The sequence below is a fragment of the Coturnix japonica genome, chromosome 12 (genome assembly GCF_001577835.2).
Source record: "Coturnix japonica isolate 7356 chromosome 12, Coturnix japonica 2.1, whole genome shotgun sequence".
In the NCBI taxonomy this organism is placed as follows: domain Eukaryota; kingdom Metazoa; phylum Chordata; class Aves; order Galliformes; family Phasianidae; genus Coturnix; species Coturnix japonica.
The window spans coordinates 5,110,091-5,132,335 of record NC_029527.1 but is presented as its reverse complement, the minus strand read 5'-3'; the positions used below and the strand labels follow the sequence as shown (position 1 = coordinate 5,132,335).

The 22,245-nt window shown below is 35.1% G+C and overlaps 1 protein-coding gene across 18 annotated transcripts in view; it reads right to left on the bottom strand.

The window, feature by feature from the left end:
* CACNA1D (calcium voltage-gated channel subunit alpha1 D) overlaps window positions 1-22,245 on the bottom strand; it is a 140,275-nt gene that overhangs the window by 22,211 nt on the left and 95,819 nt on the right. For 6 of the 18 annotated variants that reach the window (XM_015875161.2, XM_015875167.2, XM_015875160.2 and 3 more), the window contains 17 exons: window positions 21,211-21,298; window positions 20,629-20,736; window positions 20,413-20,465; window positions 19,980-20,126; window positions 19,621-19,822; window positions 18,406-18,564; window positions 17,401-17,511; window positions 12,226-12,309; window positions 11,804-11,887; window positions 4,349-4,387; window positions 3,798-3,926; window positions 2,964-3,029; window positions 1,917-2,008; window positions 1,229-1,388; window positions 816-943; window positions 607-703; window positions 36-138 (listed from right to left, as the gene is read on the bottom strand). In XM_015875161.2, the coding sequence (XP_015730647.1) occupies window positions 36-138; window positions 607-703; window positions 816-943; window positions 1,229-1,388; window positions 1,917-2,008; window positions 2,964-3,029; window positions 3,798-3,926; window positions 4,349-4,387; window positions 11,804-11,887; window positions 12,226-12,309; window positions 17,401-17,511; window positions 18,406-18,564; window positions 19,621-19,822; window positions 19,980-20,126; window positions 20,413-20,465; window positions 20,629-20,736; window positions 21,211-21,298 (1,850 nt within the window). The remainder of the gene's footprint in view (window positions 1-35; window positions 139-606; window positions 704-815; window positions 944-1,228; window positions 1,389-1,916; window positions 2,009-2,963; window positions 3,030-3,797; window positions 3,927-4,348; window positions 4,388-11,803; window positions 11,888-12,225; window positions 12,310-17,400; window positions 17,512-18,405; window positions 18,565-19,620; window positions 19,823-19,979; window positions 20,127-20,412; window positions 20,466-20,628; window positions 20,737-21,210; window positions 21,299-22,245) is intronic. The other 12 variants (XM_015875176.2, XM_015875165.2, XM_015875166.2 and 9 more) reach the window with 6 other exon arrangements.

The window sequence follows — 22,245 nt, the reverse complement described above, 5'->3', positions numbered from 1 at the left end:
AAGTGCAATAAAAACTTGGCAGATAAGAACCTTACCTTCTGTTTTTATCTTTAGAGCAGTCCTAACCAAAGCAAACAAAGTAGCATTGAACATGACGGTTCCGTCACTGTTTAGTGGCATATTCATGGCTACTAACCTCTGTGAAGGAGAAAAGAAAACTTTGTTTGAAAACAAGAAGAAAAAAAAAAACTTGTGTAACTTTCACTTCTGAAAAGGGGACATAATATCACTAAGAGACATAACATTGTGGAACTCTTCAAAAGCACTGAGCCTTCTATCCCAGCTATCTGTAACTAACACCACTATCACCTATTTCATATACATCACAATAAAAGACTAATGACAAATGTACAGACTAATTCCTTTTTATTTTGGTGCTCTGTCAACAATTTTATGTTGGCAATAAATTCAAATGATTACCCTTAGAAAAACGATACTGATGTTGCTGGTTTAAGTCAAGCCTGCAGAAAACTGGGAAAACTAGAGACTGGAGATCTTGTGAAAAAACAGGATTTCTGTGCAGACGCAAGAAGTATTTTGCAGAGTTGAACAAATGAATGTTTGAACAGTGAAAGAAACCTACAAAGGAAAAAGGGTAGAACCTACCTTGCAGGCCACTCGGTGAGGGCATAATTTGCCGAAACCAAGTGGTGGCTGAATACGTCTCAGTAATGTAACCACATCAAGATGCTTTATCCTTCCCCTAGAACCAACACATATCAGTTACCAAATACACATAAATTCTCAGTACATACAGTGCTCTGCTTTCAATATTTTTAACAGATAACTCCTACCAGATAGATGTTCTAACTTACTTTGCTTCAGGGTCATATTCAGCCCAGATCCGTTTGAACTCATCCAGGTGGTGGGGCCCCAGGATGGACCAGTCACGCGTCAAATAGTCAAAGTTATCCATAATGACAGCCACAAATAAGTTTATTATCTAAAAAAGCAATTAAGAACACAGATCTACATTTAATTTTTTTGAAGTCTAAATATATTAAACAAATAAATTTTAAGGTAGAAGGTGCAAAATTCAAGAAGTTAAATAAATTGATCTTATAAATACAAGATAAAGGATATAGGGGCATGTATGAAAAACAAATCCTTGCAAAAATGTTTTAGACATGGGATTCTACATCATTCTCTGACTTCACTGCTGTTTTATTTCAGAAGAAATTCAGAAAGTTAAAACTTATTTTTGATAATAATCACCAGCTGAACTCACCAAAAATGCACAAAGCATATAAAAACTGATAAAATAAATGATGGCAAAATTGCTTCCACACGTGTATTCTTCCCCTGGATTATAATCAGATTCTGGATCACACCGTTTTCCAGGCAAACATGCCAGCATGATTTCCTGCCAGGCTTCTCCAGTTGCACACCTTTATAAAGTCACAAAGAGAAACGAAGTATTAATTGATCAAAACGAACTGAAGACGTATTAATTTGTTAAGTTCCAATTAAATGCCTGGAGCTGTATGTGTAGAAACGTGAAAACAGATAGTAAAATCCTGAGAGTAGGAACTAATTAAAAATTATAGGGTATGTTTCAAACATGAGAAACTTAGACTTGACAGAGCACACTCATACACCAGAAAGGCTTGCATGTGAAAATTTTGCACCCCAAGCTGTGATTTACAAGCACTCCCAACACAGGTTTACTTTGCTCTTAACCTCTCTAGTAATGAAGATTCCATAATCCCCCAGGGTTATGGGGGATTCTCTACTTCAGGCCTGTAGATCCTGGTTAGAACATAGTGGATGCTCAGCATCTGCTGAGCAGTATGTGCTGACAGAGAATAGTTTCTAACTTAGAAACACATTTAGAGCAAATCCACAAGAAGTTCTATTGACATTTTCCCTGGATTGTTGAAATGGGGTGCACCAAGAGAGAGTTCAGGTTTACTCACCTGAAGAGAAGCAGCACAGCTTGGGGGAATGTTTGAAAATTGTTGTTTCTGTTTATTTGATTGTTGTCTCTCATGGCCACTTTTCCAAATACCTACAGGAAAACGAGATTTTACTTTCATCTTTGTGGCTCATACTCTCAGAAACTGTGGTCCCCATAATTTAGACCAGCTTCAGTACATATGAAAAACACACATGCCCTTTCTCTAAAGATCCTTAGATTTTTTCCTAACAACGTAGTTTTAGTAAATTTTTCACGTGTACAAGATAATTCTTAGTTTTAATTTGGCAACATGAAATCATTACCATACCAACATTTTCTCCTGTATTTTAGATAACTATGTACCTGCTCTGAACTGGCAGCTACAGTCCTTTACTGTGATTGAAACTTCATTACAATAGGTACTGTGCATACTTGTATTAAGAAGTGATTTCTGTCCTGAAAATCTCAAATCTAAATAGACAGATATAAAGATGGAAGTCAATGAATACAGTCTGAGCACCTTGTCCCAGCCAGAGAGGAAAATGAGCAGTTCTCCAAAATTAAGCTGTAATTCCTTCTTTCTCATTCTTTCATTCTTTCTCTCCAAAATAATTAATTGATATCCACTTGCAGTACAGTGGAATTTGTTATTTAATTAAAAGAGATTAATGTTACCATGCTCTGCATACAGGCAGGTCTCTTGGTTTAGAACCTTACAACTTTGGGATCAAAAGAAAATCTTTTTGATTGCAATGCCTTACTCCAGAAACAAATCTACAATAAATGCATTTTTTTCATTCATTCATGCATTGGAATAAGCTACACAGTAAATGAAAGAGGAAGGTCATCTCTTAGCAAAATAAGATACAATGAGCACACACTCAGATCTTCTGTCTTTTTGGACTGTCAAAATTACAGCCAACAAAAGACGTCTGCATTATTCTGAAAGCTCTGCCTAAGAAATAGCACCACCCTCAGTAGAATATTTCAGAAAGCACCTTGGCAAACAGGTCTCAGAATAGCTAACACCACGCTTCTGTTGAGAGCTGAAAAAACCTAAAATTACCTGCATTCCAATGACAGCATAGATGAAGAATAGCATGGCTATCAGAAGGGCAACATAAGGCAGAGCCTAGAAAAGGGACAGGTGCATTGTATATTAATAATTTCACACCATAATTTCCATTTGAATTCACAAAAATAATTTCTCTGTACATTACAGGCTCTTCTGAGGTTTCTTCCTAGGCAAATGCTTGAAATGTTATCACCTCTTAATAATCTGTCATATGCAATGAACATGAGCTTTGTTATATTTTAAATTACTTCTGCCAGTAATCCAGGGGAAAGGCCCAACTTTAACAGATTTAAATTTTATTTACATTCCTGATTCTGCCAACACAAAACTACTTCATATCGAATGACAACACAAAACTACTTCATATCGAATGACATTAACTTCACATTCATCACAGTTTTCAAGGGCAAGGTTTCAAATATCTATTTACTACACTTATGAAATCAGCCCCTTATAAGACTAAATTCCTCTTTTCAAATCACCTAATAAAATGTGCAGAAGACCAGTGTGCTTTAAATCAAATAATAATTTAATTTCACAGCAATAAAGTATTTTTTAGGCATATCTAATGCTGTATATGGAATACTATAGAAAGCTCATTGTGGCAGCTAATGTTTATGACAAAGAATGATCCTTGAACTCCCAGAAGGAAGCAGCAGGTGAAGTTTTTTGTAGTATTAATATGTAAAAGTATTTCTATGTGTAATCATTGATAGAATGGATTTCAAAAGAAATATTATTTATACTCCACAATGTGTCGCTTCATAAAAATTGGTATACAAAGAGGTGATAATTACAAAGCAAATTTAAAGAAACTTTGCTAACCTGAAATGACTTAATAAATGTCCACAATAAAGTCCTGATTCCTTCTCCTCTGCTAAGCAGCTTCACCAACCTCATCACACGGAAGAGACGGAAAAAAGTGATGGAGATTCTCGCGCTGTCTTCGGAGTTCTGAAGAGCATCATGAAGAAGTCAAACCAAATACAAACACAGACATGCAACACTTTCAGAAAAACAACATCAAATGCAGAGGTGGAAGAGGTAGGATTTGAAAATGTATCTTGAGGGCCTTTTCACCTTGATAAGAATGATATGAAAGGAAAAAAATTACATGCTAAAAACACAGGACCTGTAGAAATGCTTCACACATCACATGCATTTCCAAGTTTTCTGGTTTGTTAATAGGGATCATACTGGGTTTGATTGTAGTAGACTTCAATAATACATTGACAATGAATGCAAACCACTGCATACACCTTTGTAATAGGACAGTTATGAAAAATACAGAAAAAATTGGTGGAAAAAAAGAGACATGGTAAAAAGAATAAACTCAAGTAGAGGTAAAACCACTGGGGTCTGTTTACTAATCTTACCCCAGACTCATCAGTTGTGACTGTTTCAGTTGGCTTTGGCTTTAAGAAATTAAGAACATTAAATATTAAAATCAAGTAAGAGATCAAAAAAGCAGCTTCACCATAAACAGGACATTTTTCATTTCTATATGTAAACATACATCTTTCAACTCTATATTCTTCCATAACAGAACAATAATACCTTCAGCAAAACCTTCAATTTAGCATTTTACATTGGCTGACTCATACTAAAATCTGCTATTTTAAAACACATTTAAGAGAGTCAGTATGAACTGAAAACAAAATTAAATACCTGATCTCATTTAAGCCAAACAAAATTAGCCCCCAGTTTCCACAGGTTGTGTAAAAATGTAGCAATAAGCCTTAAATACAACTCAAAAACAAAGCTTTGGGGTCAAATCAGGTTTTCAAGTTCTCTGCTGTTTACTTGACAGTTTTTTTGACAGTTAATTATTCCATCACTCGAATCTAACCATATTTAATGAATTGGGCTTTATACCAAATTGGGAGTTCCTTCAAAACAAAGTTCACAAGTTAATGAGCTACAGATAGGAGAGAGGCATGCCAGCTTCTTAATCAGAGCCAAAACTTCTCTTTTTCTAATTTTTATTAGTCTTTGGAGAAACTGTCCCAGTATACTAAATGGCCAGGCACTGAAGTACAGCAGCTAGAAAAGCTTTATGGGCCAGCTGTCTATGCTTGCTTGTGCGCTGATGTTCATTGCAGCTTCTTTCAGACTGAATGGAAAAGTCTTTAAAACTTCACAGCACTAGAATGAATGGATTCCTGGAGGTTAGATCCAAGTGATGGGACTTTCTTTCTTGCCCAAAAAGTGCATCTTTTTGAAGCGTCGTTTTTCAACAGAGGTTACATACAGTGACAGTAACCACGATGCCTTCTATGTGCTGCTTCCAGCACTCTGCACATGCATCAGGCACACTCTCAATGCCACTGAGTTAAATCTTCAGTAAGCAGAGAATTTGTAAAATCAGTGATCATGTCTAAGCTTTGTAAACCTTTGTATAAACAGTGATAAAATGCTACCAATGAAAGAACTGTTGTATTAGAAATTCCCTGTGTACTTCTGCAAGTTGAAGCAAATCATCAAACTTGAAATTCATAAGTAATAATCACAAATATCATCAATGCCAAAATATCACATAATGCTCAAATAATCTCACAAAGTCTCCCTGTACCAATCACAAGCCTGTACTGGTGCACACTGAGCCACATTGCTACTGATTTTTGTTGCAGAAATAATCTTTCCATCTGAAACTTTTAAAGAAAAAGGGTTTCATTACAACTTCTGCAGATGGGGCCTGATGGATCATACTAACAGCTGGTGGCTGATTCATGCTGAGGAATACGGCCTTTATCAGCGATCAAATTAATTTGCATGCGGTATTTTGTGTTATCAAAAATTAAAGTGTTTCACAGCAAAAGAACAGATTAAGTTATAGCACCTTCAGAAGCTCACACTGAAAGAATGAAATAAAATGCTGGATTTTACATTTGGGTGCATTTTCTACCAGCTTTTAAAGGAGAATTGGGCTCCAAAAAAATTAGGAGAAGTATTAGCATAGCAATGTATGAGATATATAACAACATGGTAAGAACACTTTCATCCTGCAGAATCTATTTAGTTTCTTTAAAAACAAACAAACCACAACAACGACAAAAAGAACCAAAATACAAGAAACACTGAAGATCATTGTTAAAATCACTGGATTTTGTTTTGAAATAAATTCACAAAAGAAAGAATCAGTTAAAAATTATTGGCTTAGTGTTCTGGGTACTGACATTTCTAATTGAGAGCATTTAATTTCTTATCCCTTCTGGCATTTCCCTCTGATATTACAGTAGCTTGGCTTATTAATTAAAATTTCAATTAATTTAATAAAATGATAGTGCTGAAATAAAGCAGTACTTATATTTATTTATTAAGGAAATGTTCATCTAAGAGTTAACATTTGTGTATGTGTATTTAGCAACAGTTACACTAAGATCTTGGAAACTAAAATTAACACAAGTTGCAGTAACAGACACATTGACAACAAAGACTGTCTGCTTCCTACAGATAAGGAAAAGACATATACACAGTCCTATTTACAACTTCAGTAATATTACTTGACATGTACACACATAAGTAGGTGGCACATTATTTTTATGTAGAAGTATTCAAACTGAATGGAGAGAACAGAGACTAGCATAATTATTGGCTTTTCTGTCAGCCATGTGCCAGCTGCATTGAGACTACTCCAGCAAAGCATCTCATCTTCATGTGCTTTTAAGTCAATTCTTAAATACTTCAAATAGGCCATTATTCAGTCACATATATGCACATATATATGTGTATATATATACATGCACACATATATCTTAACTGAAGCTCAATGTAGCATTTTTCTTCTCCAGATAATCCCAGCCCTCAAAGAAGATTAACCAATGATCAACCAAAAGATGAAGATGTTTGCAGCCTGCTAAACATTTCAGGTTCATATTTACTGCAGCTTATTAAAAATTTGGCACATATGCTAAAGAGTAACCTATCTTTCTACTCCTCATATTGCAATTGAAGTTCCATATATCCACCCTAGTTTTGGAAAAGCTTCAGTGTCAAATCTGTGACTGATGTGAAACTGACTGCATCATGCACTGGAAGCAAACCATAGCTCCGTGTATAAGAAAAAAAAATAAGCAATGTGCAAAACAGTGAATATTAGTACACAATTTTGATCAAATGCCTCTCGTTACTTATTGTGCAAAAGTGTACCAGGGTATGCAAACAAAATTTACATGTATTAATGATGATGTAGTCATGACTGTGATTACTGCAGGAAACATCTAAATGACAAATATATATGCTGACATCAACAAACACAGGGAAACCATTCAAGATGCCAAAATATCTTTAGAAACATGTGCACGTGTATACATAAGATTCATTCAGATACTCATTACTAGGAGTCAAATTTGCTATTAAGTAACTTTCTTCATAGCCTTAGTGCTTTGTAAACTCCCTGTTGAACATGAATCAAATGCCCATGCACATCAGTTAGTAAAAATTTGGAATCAGTGTGACCCAAAGTAGATTAAAAAGTATGGACCATCCCCTATTAATGATATCAAGTTCATAGCTAACATCCATTGTTGGCAGAAGATATTATTCTCATGGCTGTCTAATATATATTCCATGGTTCAATATCCAAATTATCAGTATTAACATCTTTATGGACTCAACTTAGGAATTTACTTCTACTTCCAAATTAAACACTGCAACACAGTGTAGGTTACACATCACTTGATGCTAATTAAAGCAAACCCCTTAGGTTTAAAGAGATTTATTTAGAAAAATCTTAACAACATATCTACTCTACTAAAAAGTATAAATTACTTATTAGCAATTAGTAGCAAAGTGCAAGATCTGAAGTATGATATTGATGGATGTAGTGGGATTCAAACTGAGCTGCAGCGCTTTTGTTCAAACTTGGAATCTAGAACATCTTATGGGAAGTGGATATGAATTATGTAGGAGTGAGCACCAGCCATCCCAGCTCCACTAGCAGCCTAGCAAAAAAGTGACCAACTGTCTGCAACTCAGTGCTATGCACTGCACAGCGCTAAAATGATAACAGGTTGGTTCCCTCCTGCCAAATGACAGAATGTCCAATTCAAGTTTTGTGATAGACTTTTTGATCATATTGCTATTAACCACTGTCAACTGTTAACTGTAGAGGAAGCACTGAATGAGTCTCACGTGTTTACAAGGCTGAGCTCAAAATGAATAGATCCTGAGGCGATCAGGAAGAAGATAGCAGTGCTCTCCTGTCAAGCAAAGAACTTGAATTTTATTGGTGCATAACATTATTCCCAAATTGGTTGAACAAATGAATGGTAAATTAAACTCCTCATTCTTTTCGTGACATTTTGGCAGCACACGAATGGTAAAGGAAAATGGAATTTTAAAAATGTGAATTAAAATGTCTGTATCTACTATCGCATTTCAGTGTGATCATGCCTCTATGTCATCCAATACTGGTCATCCAAATGGTTTCTGAACTACCAAATAGGAACTGTGGATAATTTCATCATAGTCTGGCCAGGCTGAAACATGTCTGAATTCAAATAAAGAACTTCATAACTAATTCCAAATTTATTTCCATTTATCTCTCATGTTCTTAAGTATCTTCATCTCCAAGAGAGGAGTGGCCACTTTTTGTGTCTCATAACAACCACTCTGCTCTTTTTTCTTTTTTTTTTTTCTAATTTAAAAGGAACCATTTTTATGACCACACAAGTGTCACATGAAACTTTCTGAAAACAACAGGTTATAAAAAAGCCAAAGTAATTACGCAGGTTTTAGTAGTGCTTTTAAATCTTGTATTGCTATGCCGTATATACACATTTACTTATATATACTTGCCTCTAAAAATTTCTAAAAATAAAATGAACATGAAAACCAATTAGGGTAAAAAAAATAACTGTTTAAACAAAGGGATATTAAATGACAGTCAAAAACAAAAATCACAGCAAATAGTGTGTGGCCAAAATGTCTGTTGCTCTGAGGTGGTTTGGTTTTGGAACGTGTGGTTTGGTCACTGATCCAGACCTTGAGGATGCTGAGCAGTTTTGTAAATTAAATGCATTGATTTTCCTGGGCACTGAGAATATTCAAAGCTCAGTAATTTCCTGGTTAGTATTTGAATGGGATTGGATCAGAAGAATCAGCCTTTAGGCACCATATACTTAAAAAACAAATAAATAGGAAAAAAAAAAAAAGAAACAAAACCAAAGAGGAGACATTTTATTTCGAAAATTGAACACCAAAATCAAGGTCATATACAAAAGCTCTACCCACTCACTTGAAAAACCCAGGTCAGATATAAATATAATAAAATTGCTGGCCTTTGGAATTTGTCTAAATGTACACAGACAAAAGATTGGAACAAGGTCAATTTGATTCCACCACATGACATAAGTATATATTCATACCTATAAGAATATTTAATCCATCTTGACTCTTTCTATACTTTAGGTATTTACAGCCTTTCAACTCCTCAACTCATTTACACTGTTCAACTAAGAGGGCTGCACTCATGCAATTGCAATTGCAATGCAATCTGTTTTTACACCCGTGCTAGCAGTTTGCATGAGCAGACCATTCATTCAAACAAGGCTGAGCTTCCTCAAAGTACTGTCTATACTTGGAACTGTCACAGGTGCAATTCCATTTGTGCTTATAATATAATTGAAAACAAAGCCCTGTGAGCATCTTAGTGGAGCTGTGGGTTTCCCAGGATCATTGTTAGCAAGAAAAAGAATGGGTGGAATGGTTCATTTCCAAAGAAAATACTGAGAAAATCATTTTAAAATGCTGAATTTGGATTATAAAGATTTACCCAAAACCAATGAAGAAAGAAAAAATGAATAGAATAAAAACAATAAAAGTCATAAAAAACTTTAAAAACATCCCTGGACACTTTGCAGTATTCACTGTTTCATGTTGAAAATGGGAAATCAAGCCCAGAAATAAACTGAAATTGAAATACATTCATCAGCTGCACAAACAAAGCACAAAAAAGTGAAAGACAAGAAACAGACAATACTTAGAACACAGACAGCCTGCTGTGCAGAACTGGGAGATGTCAAAGATAAGCCTTTTCTCTACTAAATATAGCATGAAAAACTAAGAAACTCAGTGCTAGTTCTTGCTTTGGCGTGTTCTGTAGCCATGTACATGATCTCTACTGAGAGCTCAGTGGTGATTTAGTTATAAGTAATGCTGCCAAATTAACACTGTCCATGCAGTGCTAAATACAAGGCTAAGCACAGAGGCATCACCTCTAATTGCAAAAGCTATTTTTCAGTGGCTGCACAGTTAAGTACATTTGGCAGCTGTTAGGGAAAGCTACTCTAAATTAATAGTATTTTTACACCCCTCATGTTATGCTCCTGTCAGTACTACTGTGAATGGAGATAGCAGGCCGTATGCAATTAATTCAGTCCAAAGTCTAAATTCAAATGTCTCTGGAAAAAAATAAATTTGAATCAGCCTTGAAAAATCTCAGCCATGAACTGTAATTATACTTTGAGAAACGTCTCAGTGGGACAACACCACTCTGTACTGTTGGTATCTCAATGACAGCTCAGGTTCCCTTCAGTCCACAGATACAAGAAAAGAAAAAATATCATGGCACATATTCCCCCTTTGAATACTTATCAATTCAATTAAAATTTTTGTTTTCCAGTTATGTGATGTTGAGGGTTTGATTATTCTTAGCAGACTTTTTAGAAATACACGGGGCTTAACAGCTTCTACACAATGACCCCCCTGAGGCTGTGAGTATATCAAAATTCTTCTGCCTCACTTCTCTCCAGTACTAGATAGAGATATTGCTGATTATGTTACATTGGAAATTATGTTGCAAGTCATTGGAGATATTCAATTAAGAGCATTAATTGAAACTCTGAAGTTTTTTGAAAGATTTTGCATGCTTCTTACTTAATTTGATGTCCCTACTGAAAAATAATAAAAAAAAGATCTCCATGGGAGAAACTTATAGGAAACTTATGAATCAGTTCATAACCTGAGACTGATGTAGAGAAACATGCAATCTTTGGAGGAACTTTCCTCTGAAAACTGGACAACAGAAACACATAAATAGGGAGAGCATCACTCCAGAGCAGCTGTGTGTTTTGTCACGTTTCATATATTTTTCTTTTTGTCAAACAACCTTCCTTTTTAAAATCAGCAAGTCATATAGAAAGTCAGCAAAAATCAACATTTCCCTGTATTTCTGTTAAAATATCTACACTTACAATGGCCATTAATCAAAATTCTGGTTAAAAGGGCGGAGTTTTCAAAGTACTTTAAAAGTAGTTTGGATTTCAAAGCATTTGCTGCAGTATTGAAAAAAAATCAATCAATCAAAAAAAAAAAAAACAACAAAAAAAACCACTTTATTTTTCATACCTTGGAAGTCTTTACTTACTCTTTTTACATTTCCTCCACTACCTCTTAAGATATGAGTGGTCAAACCACTTTAGAGGCAAAACCTCACATGGAATAAACCATTACTTGTTAAACTGAGCCATTAAAGCAACCTACAGATGCTTGAATTATCTCAGTCAGGTTACATAAGAAAATCACTGGCTTCAAATGAAATAGTAGTAAAGGCTTAATTCCCTTTCTATAAATAAAATGATTTAAAATATTTTCTGAACATATACAGGAAAACATAATTTCATGTCTCACTATACTGCACACATGTTCAGTTGTACGGCTTTTTAGTTCTACAATAATAGCTTGTACAAACATGTATGTCAATATTTTGGTCTTGAATTACAGGATAAAGCACACTTCTGTGAAAGAGGATTTGGGGATATAAAAATTACATTTTCTGTATTTCTTGAGGACAGCAATTACTTTTTAGTGCATGAACAGTTGCTACTTACATTAACTTCTGTTATAGCAATATCAACGACGCTACCAACAACAATTAAGGCATCAAAAGTGTTCCATGCATCAGTGAAATAGTGCTGTTAGGACAAGCATTCAGCAGAAAGAGAGCAAGAGAAAAACACAAACAGAAAAAGAGAAGAAAAGGACAGTGTTATAACACAGAAACACTCTAGGCTTCTCTGATGTACCACTATACAATCTTTCCCTTTTCTTAGCTAAAAACAAAACAAAACAAAAATTGGTAGAAAAAAAAGGCTATTTATTTCCCATATCAACATAATTGACCTATAAATGGTCTGTATTCAAACTTTAGAAACATCAGATCAAAATCTGTGACTTGTCCAGATGATGGAAATAGTGGGGAGACAGAGAAAGAGAAGTAGGGACTGGGGAAAGTAAGCTGGGGTATACTCACATCAGCTTCACTGAGAACGACGTCTACTATGCTGCCAATAACGATGAGGGAGTCAAACGTATTCCAGGCATCACTAAAATAGCCCTGAACAGAGCAGGCAGGGTGCAAACGTTTGTGATTACACATGAAATGTCAAATATTTGCATACTTCTGTTTAGTTTTGCATAAACAGAAATTAGTTAAACAAAACCTGTGGTCTAATGAGAAAACAAAACAAAACAAACAATATTGCCTACTGAAGGAAAAGCAACATACATGTGCGCATGTGTGGGTGTGTATATATATAGATATATATACATATACAGACACACACATGCGCTACACATGCATAACACACCATCGTATAAGCACAACTTTGGCAAGCAAGCCATCAGCCAAATCTCTCATTTGGGACTCAGCAGCAAGGCTGAAGAAGTCTAATATATCTAAACTATAGCAACATGAAAAAAAACCCTTTAACAAGATTTCTACAGGACCTAGCCCATTGAGATCTCCCTAGCAGTAACAATGTTGTGATAGTCCTATCTAAGCAACTAGTAGAAAATACTTTAAGTGTCATCCCTGGTTATTAATGCGTGATCATCCTTCAAGAAAAAAACTGCATACACATTACATAACTGGATTTTCTATTTATAAATAAGTTTTTTATAGAGGAACTCACAGCACTTTTGCAGTTAGGATCTGATTCCATAACCAGTGAAGTCAAGGCTAGGAACCATACCAACTTGGACAAGTTCATACCACTTCTAACACAGCCTTTCTAACACCTAAAAATTCACTGTCATTAATCACTTAATCACCCTTCTGACATTTTATGCCTCAAAATATATTCTTCTATGTATATTTTAATAGCTCACTGCTGCATATTGTTATAAAACACTATAATCCAATATATACTCCAATTATCTTTCTACTGGAATCAAAACTCCATGTTTGGGCAGAAAGATAATTAAGAAGAAACACTGAGTTGGGTTTCAGGATTAATCTGTCACTGGGAACAAGATGTATTACAGTGTTGAAAGTAATTCTACAGATACAAGGCATGTAGGTTTTAGATGAGTTTTGCATAATTATTACAGAAATTCCGAATTCTAAATGTTACCAAAGTCATCTTTCTTCTCATTCCAATATAATGACTGATAAGTCAACAACAGCTAAGGATTGATATTGCAAAGGCTGCAATGTACATATTGCAATTATGCATTCCGCTTTCTAGATAACTCATTTTAAAATAGTAACTTAATTGCCATTGCAGATCTACATAATTAATTTAGCAAGAGGTTGAAAATAAGCACAGTGACCTTACCTGATGTATTATTACTGCACTACTTACTATAAGATAATGTTTTAGTTGAGCAGTTTTAGTTGTTACTTGGATTTAGCATAGAAAAGCAAAGTTAGCTGGATTTTTTTGGGGGCTTTTGTTTGTTTGTTTTATGAAAAGTCTTCCCAACATCTTAAACTGTCAGAATTTCAAGCAAGAATTAAGATATGTTCTTCCTTCTGAATAAATGCACCCACCTCAGAGTTGCTCCACAACTCCCTACCACTCCACCTTCACCATTTCACTCCACTAAAATTAATCCTAATGTCCTGCTAAACTTCAATGTTCAACCACCTCAACAATACTGATTTATAATCCTGAAGAGATTAGGAGAGACCAACTGATGAGGGGTAGAATGGGAGCCGCTCCCTCATGGTACTTTTTCTGCTCATGTGTATTCCGTATTTATCTCATTTAAAAGCCATATATTTCTTGTTATTCACATAACTATTTATATAAGAGGCTGCTGATAAACAGCTAACCAATAATCAGTGCATTCCCAAGGTGTGCTATCCATCTTCCTCTACAACACCAGCAACCAAAAAAGGTCTTTCAGCTACTGAAAAAGTGACTTTACTAGACATGCTACAATATAAAGCACTTAAATAACAAATTCACACTTTTAATTCAATACAGCTAAAATACTTTAAACATTTATTTTATGAAACCTTTTCCATCAGTATAGACAAATATTGTTCAAAGTAATATGTAAAGCAAAAGCATACAAACAAAAAACTAAGAGAAAATAAAGATGGTTTTGGAAAAGGGAGGAATGGACAAGTCACAGCAAATAAACATCATGCAAATAAGTTGTTTTCACCACTGCAATAACCCAAAATCAGTTCACTTACTAGCCATCTTTCCTTTTTTCTTACAAAAATCTGATGTAAAATGACATGGAAAATCATTACAAGTTTAAATATCGGTTGGCTATTACGAAGCTATATATACAGTGTGTGTTGATGCATTGTTTTAGATTTTGCTGCTATATTTTGTTTCATAACGTACTGACCAGAATTTAGCATATGTGGAGAACAACATGGAGAAAAATATGCCTGCTCTTTTACTTTACACTGTGAAAAAGTATTCATTGAGAAACGCTGGAGGATAAGTCACAAATTCTAGGGAATATGTAGGCATCAAGAATTAATACAAAACACAGATTTCTGTTGATCAACTACATAAACATTTTAGTCATTACAGTACTCTTTTGAGAAGTTCAGGAACTCTTTCTCTGTGTTCCAACTTCCCAGTCAACAAGTGTGCCAGACACTCAGCTCCACCTTTAACATCTATTATTTATCCAAAGGTTATATATTTCAGAGCCAGAAGGCAGTCTGCAGTACCTCAGTGTAACACAACACAATTAACACAGTAGGAGTATCAATTATTTATAATTGCACTAAGTTTGCATGAACAGCAAAAGCAAAGTTTACATTTTTTATGGGATTTTTGTCAGTGTTATTAAGGGGACACTGTCAAGCAGATCAGATAAAAACTAACATGTTCTCATCTTATATTTACACAGTAAGTAATGAAGTTTCAAGTTGATGCTCTGAACAACTTTGAAATTATTTCTATAGTGCATAAAAGCAGTAAATAACATTGTCCATCCTGTCAGAGTAGACAAAATAACCCAATGGTGATTTAAACACAAAGGAAATGAACCAGTTTTTCCCCAAAAATCCTAAAGAAAAATTGTAGGCTTGGTTTCAAATTGTTCTGACCATTAAAGCATTTTAACATTAATTTAAACAATTCATTGTCACTTAAAGTATGTACCTAGATTAAAATTTAGATTTTGTTTAAGACTGTTAACTCATTTTAAGTTACTAATGAACTGTGAGGTAGATGTTGCCAGTCAGTGTTTGGGAATAAATTATTTTAAAAGTTACAATCTTTGGAAGCAAAATAAAACAAAAAAAAACCAGGAACAACCTCAAAAATATGTCACTTCCTTCCTCCTGTGCTAATTAATCTCTGAAAATTGTGATTAATATAATGAATTTTTAACCTCATCCTGCTAATTAGCAAATTAAAGGTCTTCTGCTTCTATGAGGGAATGAAATTCAGGAAATTCAGGAAATTCAGGAAATAAGTGTCTTCCCTTCAAACTCAATTTTCAGATCCAGGGAGCTGTTACAGTAAAAGCATCCAATCAGACAGAAAGCACATTGCAACAATTAGAATCCAAACTGTACCGAGTTTTAAAGATCACTGTTAAGACACCACATTCATTAATAAGAGGGAAGTTCATAATACAAATGAAGAACTGTGATTTATACACCCATGATCAGGCCAATCGATTTAGCATTAGCTGCTATTTCTGACTATAGGAACAGGTGCATGAAGAACCACACAAGGATTCACAATCTTCTTTCTAAGAGCAGATGATAAAATGCAGCAAAGTCTTCTGAAATGTCAGTGTGAAACAGTGATATACAACAGGAAATACAGAACAGGAAATGCAATCAGTGTACTCTAGAGCTTCAGATCATATTGGTTTTACTGTGAAATCCTTGGTGTTTAAATAACACAGATGACAAAAAATACATATAAATTCACTAGAAACGTGTAACAGTCTAGACAGTGCAGAGAATGACTATGGGAGAGTGAGTAAACTCACCCAGAATTCCACACTTCATATCTCAACACCAGACCTCAAGTGATGTATGATTTGTTTACTTCTGTGCAGGCAAAAATAAGCTAACCATAAATCAAGTAGCTCGGGTGACACAGTACAGCTCATGGCTAATCATGCTGAATAAACAGTCCTGAAATGCTGGAAAGGAGTTATGCATCTACTGCATACTAGAATGTGGGCTGCCATGGCTATGTTGCTGTTAGTGTCAGAGCTAAATAAGCACAGATAAGGTTGTCCTCACAGACTGGAGTCATCCAGTATACTACTTAAACCAAAGGAAGTGCACAGTCCACATTCAATTTACAGATTCCAATAGTCTGATTACTTTAAAAGAAGGGCAGTGCAAGATGAAAAAGAAACCAGCCTTAGATGCTGAGATGAGGAACATCAAATGGTTGTTTTCAAATTTCACACCTAATGAGTGACCATACTACTTCACTTATATACAGAGACAGAAGCCCAGAAAAAACATTGATTTCACTGTACGGAAAACAAAATTTAGTTTAGTTTGTCTTTTGCACTGCCATAAATGGGGTACGAGAACAGAACAAATAAGACTTCATGAACTGTCACAATCCAACTTTAATCTTCTTTTAAGAATTAATAAGAACAGTTATCAGTATGTCTTGTGAATCTACTTTCAACAGCATGTCTACATTTTTCATTTTGACAGTGTCCCTTTAAAGCAAGGAATCTCCTCCTGCAGGACCATCTATCAAATGGTGTGTAAACATAACTGAAAACATTAAAATCTAAAATGGCTATTGAATTATTTCTGTGTATGTTTGTAGCACACGGCTATAATTCAAAAAGGAAAGGAATATTTTTGTATTTTGAAAGAGAAACACAATATACAAATCTTTAATGGAGATCAACGTTGTTGAAGGTTACAAATGTGGTACCAGGAATTAGAAGTGGTAATGCCTGTAACAGGAAATTATTTGTCTAATTTAGAAAGGGACAGTTTTGTTACCTCAGAATATTCCAGGTGTCATCAACCACCTTGTAATGTTTGCTCTGATATCTGTATTTCATTTCTTGGATTTATGTGTATATGTATTATCAGATTAACATTTCTACTATGATTTAATTGATGGATAACTGTGGGAACATATAGGTTCTTTTTGTTATTTCACAGCTAGTCTGAAATTTACATTACACTTAATTCTTGCGGCAATACCCTAATTAAATCATGTATAAAACTTACCTTGGGTTTGAATGCAATCAGCTTCAAAACCATTTCAACAGTGAACACTCCCGTGAAAACCATATTCATAATGTCCATCGCATCATTAAAGAGCTTAGACTGTCCATAGTGCTGTGGAAGAAAAAATGACACATTTAAAGATAAAAGTTTTAAAATACCAAGAGAAAATAAGGCAACATCATAAAAGCTGACAACAGTGCAGCATAAGAAAATATTTTCTGGTACATTCAAGATGCACAACTAAATCATATGAAACTAGATGAATATCTCTCCAAAAATGGATATACATCTATTTTGGGCCGGCAATAAGCGGAACAAATCTGGCATTCCTCTACATCTGGTGACCTTCAGAGATAGCTTTAAGGAGAATACTGCTCCCACAAAAATGGAATATTAGACAAAATCTATTTTTTCGAGTCTTAGAAGGTAGTTTTTAAATAACATAATCTCATGTCACACCTGCTTAGAAAGCCTGTAGTATCTTAGTCACAGCAAAACATATTGTGTAGGAGTGATGTTTTAAGAGCATACAGCACCATGGAAGTCTACCACAAAAACTAAGTAGGATGGGCATATAAATTGGATTTGTAAGATTCTTTTTCTTATCAAATTCTAAAGTACCAAGGAAAAGAAAGAAACAATTTAAAACAACTTGGAAAAGTAGGTAAGATTACGAACTAAAGAAAAGCAGTGGATATAATAGAGCAGGAAGAGAAGAAAAAATAAACATACACAGACAAAAATCCCAACCTTCTAAAAAGATACAGACATAGGTGGCAGAAATATGGGGTAGTACAAACATGAAACAAAGACAGAACAAGTACAGGAGTTACAAAGGTGTGAAGCAATGCTTAAAGAATACTATAATAAGATTAGCTATAAAAGTACTATGATAAGAAGGGTTGTTTTTTTAATTAACAAGCAATATATATATATAAACAGAAGGCAGTGTATCTTCTACACCCTTCCTACCAGTGGCTTCAAAAGAGCTTCTGCTTTTCCTACCTGCATAGCCAGGCAAAGTGTGTTCAGCATGATGAGGACAAACATGATGTATTCGAATCCAGTAGAATTCACCACATACCAGAACTTGTACTGGTAAGGATTTTTTGGAATGTATCTACGAAGAGGACGTGCCTTCAAGGCATATTCCACACACTGACGCTGTAAAAGCAAGTACATAAAAAATTGTCAGATTATGGCCAACAGTCAAAAAAAATGGGAATATAATTAATGATGAGTGCAAATTGTTAAAAGCAGAGAGAAGCAGTGTCTCCGTTTTACATACAATTTTTAGGTACTTATATATTAATCAAGTAGCTTACCAACCTTCAGTTGGTCATTTACAACTGTTTCTGGGCACATACACTACTCAGCTACATGCAAAGAATCAGATGGAAACTCAAAAGCATTTCACCTTCACACAGCATACTAGTATACCACAAACCACATTTATCTGTACATATGCATATGGTTTATAGTATTAAGTGCACTGATACACATATCGCCATATTGTTACCAAATCACCATAATATTAACATACTATACAGAACTAATTGTAAAGAATCTCAGCTAACAATAATGCTGACTTTTAATTAGTCTGTAAGCTGTACTTTGTCTTAACTAAGTTTTCAATCATTATTGTAACTGCATAGCAAAAAATCCCAGTCTGCAAAATAAACACTAGTGGGTGTTAATAGTTGAGATAAACTGATATACAGCAACATCATGGATTCACCTCCAGGTCTTAGCACCTAAATTTCCATATAAACTGGGCCTACTCCTTGCCTTTTGAAGAATGCTTACAAAGCTGGCTGTTGGGGCACAAAATGCATTACAAATGCTCCCCAGGGCTTTGTGTTTAACTACATTGGATGAAGGGTATTACAGTGGAACAAAGCTATCAAAAAAACCATGACTGGTCATTGGCAAGTTTCTGTGTGAAAAGATTAAACAACAAAAGAGGAAGAGACACTAAGATATAAACAGCCATCATACAAGAACCTTCACAACAAAAAGACTGAGATGTTGGCTTACAGAAAGAATATAGAGTGACTTAAGTACCATCTGATGCTATTTACTCAGGCTACTTTTTGAAATTATTTTATTGCTAAGATATGTGTTTGATGCCCTCCTCTGGCCCAAAGAAGAAAGGAACTGGTGAATAAATAAGTAAAAAAGAATACTCTCAAAAATTAAGAGTTCATTATGTATTTTAACCTGATTTTTGTCCAGCTCACAGTTCTTGTATTCTTGTTCTCCCTGTTCTTGAAATGTAACAATGACAAAACCAACAAATATGTTCATCATGAAGAAAGCAATAATGATGATATAAATGATGAAAAAAATGGAGATCTCCACTCTGTAGTTGTATACAGGTCCCACATTCTCGCCATTGGAATCAATGGCTTTGTACAGCAGCCTAGGGGAGGAAAAAAAATCTTTATTAGCACTAAAATGGCAAAAGACAGCAAAATATGCAGACTCAGAGGACAGATTTCAGAAATAAAATACTGCTTATTATCATCATCTTTCTGAAACATCTGTCTTAACAAACATGTCATGAAGCATCCACTCACGCTGGCCAGCCTTCAAAAGTGGACACTGTGAAAAGGGCCATCATAGCAGAGAGAACATTGTCGAAGTTGAAATCACTATTTTGCCAGACCCTCTCTTTGACCATTGGATTATCAACATCTCCATCTTTATAAACAATGTATATCCCCCTGTGGGAAAAGAAAGGAAACAAACTGCCATTAGTAAGGTATTTAATTAGCCCTCAAGTTATACAATTATCTATTCAAATAGTTTATTTTACTCCATAATAAGCTTGCTTCATTTCCTCGCTAACCTGTCCTGACAGCTTTTACATTTTAGACTTTTCTTCTGGATCTCAAGATGGCAATTCCAATTTATATGAACCTAAGTCACCTATCACATGCCTGTCCTTATCTGGTGCAGTTTACATTACTCAACATATGTGTCACTTTCTTAGCTCAAAGGAGTTCTCACCGGCATTCCTCTGGATTCTGTTTTGCCTCATCAGTGCACTTGTAGAATTTTCCCTACGTATAAACAAAACACAGTGTTAAAATGGAGAATATGCACAATAAATGTACTAACACTATGACTGCTTCTGAATGAGACCAACCCACCAAGCAGCAAGACACCAAGAATTCAACTCTGTTTTTGTATTCTTGCTGCATTACAACTTTTTAGTCTGCTCACCTTGAAGAGCTGCACTCCAATACAAGCAAACATGAACTGCAGCAGAGTTGTAACGATCATGATATTACCAATAGTTCTAATAGCCACAAAGACACACTGAACAACGTGCTGGAAAGAAAGAAAAAATAGATTTTAAACCTAGAACACCTACCACAAGAGTAAAAGCTTTCTTTATCATATTTAGATTACTTTTTAAAGAAGACATTTTTGCACTGACAGCATTATACCTGCTATCATAGCTAAGCTCATTTCCCAAATTTGTCCCAAAGTCTGTTGAGACAGACTCATTAACATGTATAGATTAAAATATACGCACACACACTGTAGAATGGCAATGGAGCCATTTCTGTGACGTCAGTTCACAGCAGGTATCATGGTCAAATTCTGCTCGTGTTCCTCCACATATACATTACTGGAACTGTGGGCAGAATCTGGCCCAGTACGCTTAAGAATCAGAAACTGATTTATGGGTTTGACCTGTGACCTCCAGAAATTTTTTATTATGTTAGACTTTTAAAGCTGAAGCAGAATTGAGGAATCAGGTCAACAGAAATGTAACTTTAAAAAGATAAAAATTTAAACCTTCAGTCCTTTTGCTCTGTTTATAGCCCTCAGGGGCCTCAATACTCTCAAAACTCTGAGGATCTTCACAACTGAGATAGCACTTGACCTGGGGAAAAAATAAAAGCTTGTTACTTTTAAGGTAATTGATTTTATTTCTAAGAACAACAGCATTCTCACAACTTCCTTTTACATGAAAATTCAAATAAAGCATCATGACATTGTATACAAGATTTTTTGAAGCACTCCTTCACTGATCTCTTGTCAATATTGGAAAATAATAACAATGTCATAAATACTGAATAATAACAATGTCATAAATACTGTACGAATCATTTTGATTTCTGCATCAACTTGGGAATCAGCAGCTCCGAGGCTCATCTGACACAAGCACAATTAAGGCTGGTCAGGAGCAAATTACTTCCCAGAGTAAATTCTTTTTTGAATGCTGACACCTGACTCAAAACTCTTGTGCAAGTCCTGCAAGTCAATGAATACCTTCATTTCCAACCAACTGGATTTGAAAGGGTCTCAATGGAATCACTTTTGCTTTCAGCAGCTATAACAGCAGACAGCCCATTGAAGAACACATCATAAAACTAAAATCTCACATAAGTAGTGTAGCACAAGCAGAACACAGACTGGGAGGAGACTAACTGACAGCAAGCCTTTGCTCATTTCTAGGTCAGTAAAGGATTCACGGATGATTTAAACATGGCACAGCTGCTCGCTTAGAGAATCAATAAGCACCTTCTGACTGTTATTATGTTCTGCCTGATCCAAAGGAAGCAAAACATCTCTCGGTACCACTTACAGCCCTGATTAATCTGCAACTTCTCACCCTTTCAAATCCTGTCAGGTTATGTATCCCAGTAGGACAATGCCAAAAGAACAAGCTCATAGAATTAGGATGCATATGTGGCAATAAAACAAAGGAGGGCATATAAACCTCCAGAAGCTCCAGGAATTCATTGCTACACAACAGAGTGCTGCGGTGTTCCTCCTTGTTCTCTTGGCAATAGTGGGAAGCAGTGATTTGCTTCCAGTCTCTATTGG